The 4,650-nt window shown below is 46.9% G+C and overlaps 1 protein-coding gene across 1 annotated transcript in view; it reads left to right on the forward strand.

The window, feature by feature from the left end:
• Positions 1–4,294, forward strand: part of LOC109821476 — a 5,028-nt gene extending 734 nt beyond the window's left edge. Inside the window, exon 3 of the mRNA XM_020387664.1 lies at positions 4,121–4,294. Within this exon, the coding sequence (XP_020243253.1) occupies positions 4,121–4,294 (174 nt within the window). The remainder of the gene's footprint in view (positions 1–4,120) is intronic.

The raw sequence follows: 4,650 nt of genomic DNA on the forward strand, positions 1-4,650 counted from the left end.
TTTTCCCAGCAACAGCCACTTCCTTAGGGCCACCCCTATCAGCGCCCTGGAGTGCAGACTCGCAACTAGCCTTCGGTGAAGTGTTTCTATTGTGGCCACCCTGGGCATACGTAGTAGGAGTGCTGCAGGCGTCTTCGTATATGCTACACTTGTGGATCCCCCAACCATGTCAGTCAGGACTGTCCGTAGTGACAGCAGGCCCGCTTGCCCCCACCTCTAGTTTGGGCAGCTCTTCCAGCCCTACCTCTGTAGGCGTCAAAAAATGCTAATAGATATCCCAAACATAGAGAAGATCACTCAAAGGGAACTCATATTGAAAATCAAAACAGGAATGAACTGTCTCGCCAGCGAGACAGGCTTTGCTGTCTCACCAGCGAGACAGTATTTGCTGTCTCGCCAGCGAGACAGTATTTGCTGAGACAGCATTTACTGTCTCGCTGAGCGAGACAGCAAATTTACTGTCTCGCGGGTCGAGACAGCAAACGCTGTCTCGCCCAGCGAGACAGTAAACACTGTCTCGCCGTACTGACTTCTTCGATTGTTAAGTTTTTGCAGTTACTGACCCTTGAGGCTATAAATACCCCCCTAGGGTCACTTCTGACGAGGATCGAGCATTTGTTAGAGCATTCCAGAGCAGAGAGAGAGCAGATTTGAGTTCTTTTCTTGCAACGCCTTGAAATTAAGCTTTGACTTGATTTTAAGAAGAACGACTATCTTACTTCGATAAGATATCGTTTCAATTTCTCACTTCGATAAACGAAGTCAGAATCAGTCTAAACCCCCTTCACGATCTGTGATTCGGCGGTCTACGAACCAAAGCGTTCCCGGCACAGGCAAAGTCCCACGAAAACAAAGATCGATAGACGATTTTTGTGTTTGTTTCTCAAAAGTTGTAATTTTCGCTTTGTTGTGTAGAAAAAGTCTTATAAAAAGATTATTCTTTCGAATTTGTTGTAATCAAACAAAGTTATAATGAATTCCTCAACAGAACCGACTTTTGACTCAAACAAGCTGGCGACCACAGTGGGAGCCAGCGGTCTCGCTGCCGAGACCGCGGTGTCGCAACCGATCAAGATCATCGTCAATGAAGAGATCGAATACGAATTCGATCAGGCGAAGTTTGAGGAGTACTTGTCATCCTCATCCGCGAAATCTTCTTCGTCTCGTAAATATAGGAAGATTTCGAAAACTTTCAAGTCTGCAATTCCAACGGAGGCCGCAGACAAAGATTCTTGCTCAATCGTTGTTAAGGAGTCTCCTTGGAATGTCCCTGCTCAAAACGACTCTACACCAGTTACGGAGTCGTTGATCAATAGCTCACCGGTGCTGACGAAAAGAGCTCGTCAGAGACAGCGCCAGCGCCGTGCTCGACAATTGGCTAAAGCCATGCAACAAACCGACGGGGTCCATTACTATGCGGACCTAGAGTCGAGGAGGCAGAAAATGATTCAATTGCCTCAACGGCAAGATAATCATATTTCTGCACAACTTACGACGGAGGAGTGGACTCTCGTCAAAAGGGCCCGTTCAACCCTTAAGGAACGGATACAAAGGCGTAAAGCAAAGGCCGCCCATGCTCGTGCTCTTCGTCAACAAGCCCAAGGAACCAAGAAGGAGACGGTGTCTGAAAAGCCACCGAAGAACCGCAGAGTTTGGATGCCGAAGATGTCGCAAACATCTGTTCCGGGCCTGTCTACTGCATCAGCAGTGAAACCCTGGGTTAGCCCAGATTTGTCCAAGTTCAAGATGGCAGATCGCCTCGGTCCTTCAGTTGACAATCGAGGCAAATCCCCAGTCAAGGAAAATCCAGGTCCAGCAAATAAACCGTTAATGGTTCCATATGCAGGGGGTCGTAAACACCCTCCTGTCAGAACTGCACAAGTCCAAAACGAGAAAATACCAGTTCACTCTCGTTTAGGACCTCTGAAAACTCCATACCCGCAAGGGGGTGGATTAAAAAATTTAACTTTGGATCACACAGAGGCGACGACCAGTCGTCCTGTGTATGTTAACAAAGTTCAAAAACAAAGGATAGGTTGCTCGAATCACAATAATGATGAGCTGTACTATCAGAAGAATGACTCAAGAAAGAGAAGCGTCCGAGAAAACGAGTCTCATTGCGCTTGCGAGAGACTCATTAAAGCAGTGCTGACAGAATGCGGATGCTCTAAAAATAATTCAAGAGTCTCCGTATTTCAAAGATTGTCCAATGAAGCGTCAAGACCCAAAATGAGACGTTTCAACAAGAAAAAATCTGTAATCCGACAAGAGGAGCTTCCTGAGGTCACTATCAACATGACCAATAAAGGAAAGCAAAAGTCAGTTAACTACGACCCTGATTTCTCTCCGGGAGGGAAAGTTGAGCGGGGTCTTTCTCAAAGGATGGCGCGGCTACAAAGAAGAGCCAACTTACGTCTAGATTACAGGAGAATGCACGAGGGTTTATCTTCAGATGAAGAATTGTCGGACACTTGTTCCGCTATTACATCGGACGATACCGCGTCCAGTGTTGGACGAGTCAGAGAATCGTTCGCAATCACGCCGGATCAACTGGCTCACATCTTGCAGGAGGCGTTGGCTAAACAACGCGAAGAAATTAGAGCTGAATTCAAAATCGAGATGGAGTTGACTATGCAGCAGATGCGAGATTTGCAGGTTCAGCAACACCAACCGGAATCAAGCCAAAGAGCAGAATCCAGTCGGCGTAATGAAGAGGATGAGACGATATTTGAAGATCCTCCTCCAGATAAAGACAACTCCGGAAGCGATCCGACCAAGTCAGCCACTCAACCTCCACAGATCTATTTGAAGAAAAGCGAGGAAGAGGACAAGAAGATGCACGATCTTGAGAGCAAAGTCAACGCTTTGATGACGGCTCAAGAAGTGAAGAAAACGGGCATCCCATACCCGTACCCGAGGGAGTGGGACCTGATTCCTTATCCCCAGAAATTTAATTTGATTAACTTTACTCCTTTTGATGGCAGGGGTTCACCAACTCAGCACTTGATCTATTTCAAGTCACATCTCGGCGCAATATCCGGGAACGAAGCCCTGATGGTCCGGTCATTCGTAGGAACCCTTCGCGGGCCTGCCTTCGATTGGTACCGACGCCTTAAGCCCGGGAGTATCACTAGCTGGGAGGATATGGAAGAACTATTCCTTACCAATTTCTTCGACGACGACACGGAAGTTTCGATCGGCACGTTGTTGGATGAGAAGCAGAAGGATGGGGAATCGGTTGATGTCTTTGTCAAACGATTCCGGGACAAAGCGGTGAACTGCAGAGATCCACTCACTGAGGAATTTATTCTGCAAACATGTCATAATAATCTGTCCTTGGATGTATTAGAAGTGGTGGGGGTTGTTCCCTCTAAAACTTGGAAAGAGATGAAAGTAAGAGGTGAACAAGCTGAACGCTTCCTCAAGAGAAAGAATTTGGAGCGAGGTTTGCCACCAGCTAATAATCAGAATCAAAATCAAAAGCAGAACTTTAACCCTCGAGGCAGAGGAAGAGGGTCTGTAGCCGCTGTGGACGCACATCAGACGTCACAACAGCCACCGCAACAACCGCAACAATCATCCTTCCCCACCGCAACAACAACCGCAGCAGTCATCCTTCAACCTGGCGCCAAATCAGAATCAGCAGCCCCCTAGGCAGCCCAAGACTTCTGAGCCTAGATTTCCGAAGGAATACTCTTTCAAAGATGATGAAGTTCCAGTCATCTTCAAATACTTGTTGGAGAACAACAAGATCAAGCTTCCACCGGTCACAAACCAAGAAGAAGCCACGAAGATTAATGACCCGAAATACTGTGCATATCACAGAAGGGTTCACCATCCAACTAAGACGTGTTATGTCTTGAAAGACAAAATACAAACCTTAATTGATGTTGGTATTGTGACGCCGAAGCCGAAGGAGAAGAAAGTAGGCGCAAACGCAGTCTCAATTAGCTTCGGATCGGTTCCTTTGTCCTGGTTTCAAGCCGAACCAGTATCAAAGGTCAAGATGCAAACCATCAACGATGACCCTCATGGACAGCGCCAGAAGGGGGCTTGTATCTCACACAACCCCAACGGCGAAATCCTTTGGGTTCATCCGGATTTGCTCGAGGATGAACAGTGGACAGCATCCACATCGAAGAAGAAGTCAAAAGGCAAGGGAAAAGAGAAGTCATGTTATGGAGCCTCAGCGATTCCTGAGAAGAATGATGAGGAGATCCCAGCTTTACCACTTTCTGAAGGAGAACAAGAAGTTCTCGCTACAAGAAGTGGGAATGAGTACCATTATAAATAACAACTTTGAAAGAGTTGGGGATAGTTACAACTCCTCCAGTAGCTGCTGAAAAGCCGCAACAACCAGCTAAGCAAAAAGAGAAAGAACCCCAACATAAAGAGGTTCAAATTCCGAAGCAGCCTCGTTTCAGCCGACCGATTGGACGAGATAAACCGGAAAGCTCAAATGCACCATATCGTTTCGACATTATGGCTCAGCTAGCCAATATCCCAGCAAGGATCACGCTATACGAGTTGTTGCGTCTCTCAAAAGAAACCAGGGAAGCTTTACAAAAAGCTTTGGCTGATTCTGATGTATTCCTCACCCAGGTCAAGCCAGCTCCTGAAGAGCCAGAGTCGTCAGTGCAACATTGCAAT

This window comes from Asparagus officinalis, chromosome 8 (assembly GCF_001876935.1).
Source record: "Asparagus officinalis chromosome 8, Aspof.V1, whole genome shotgun sequence".
Taxonomy (NCBI): Eukaryota; Viridiplantae; Streptophyta; class Magnoliopsida; order Asparagales; family Asparagaceae; genus Asparagus; species Asparagus officinalis.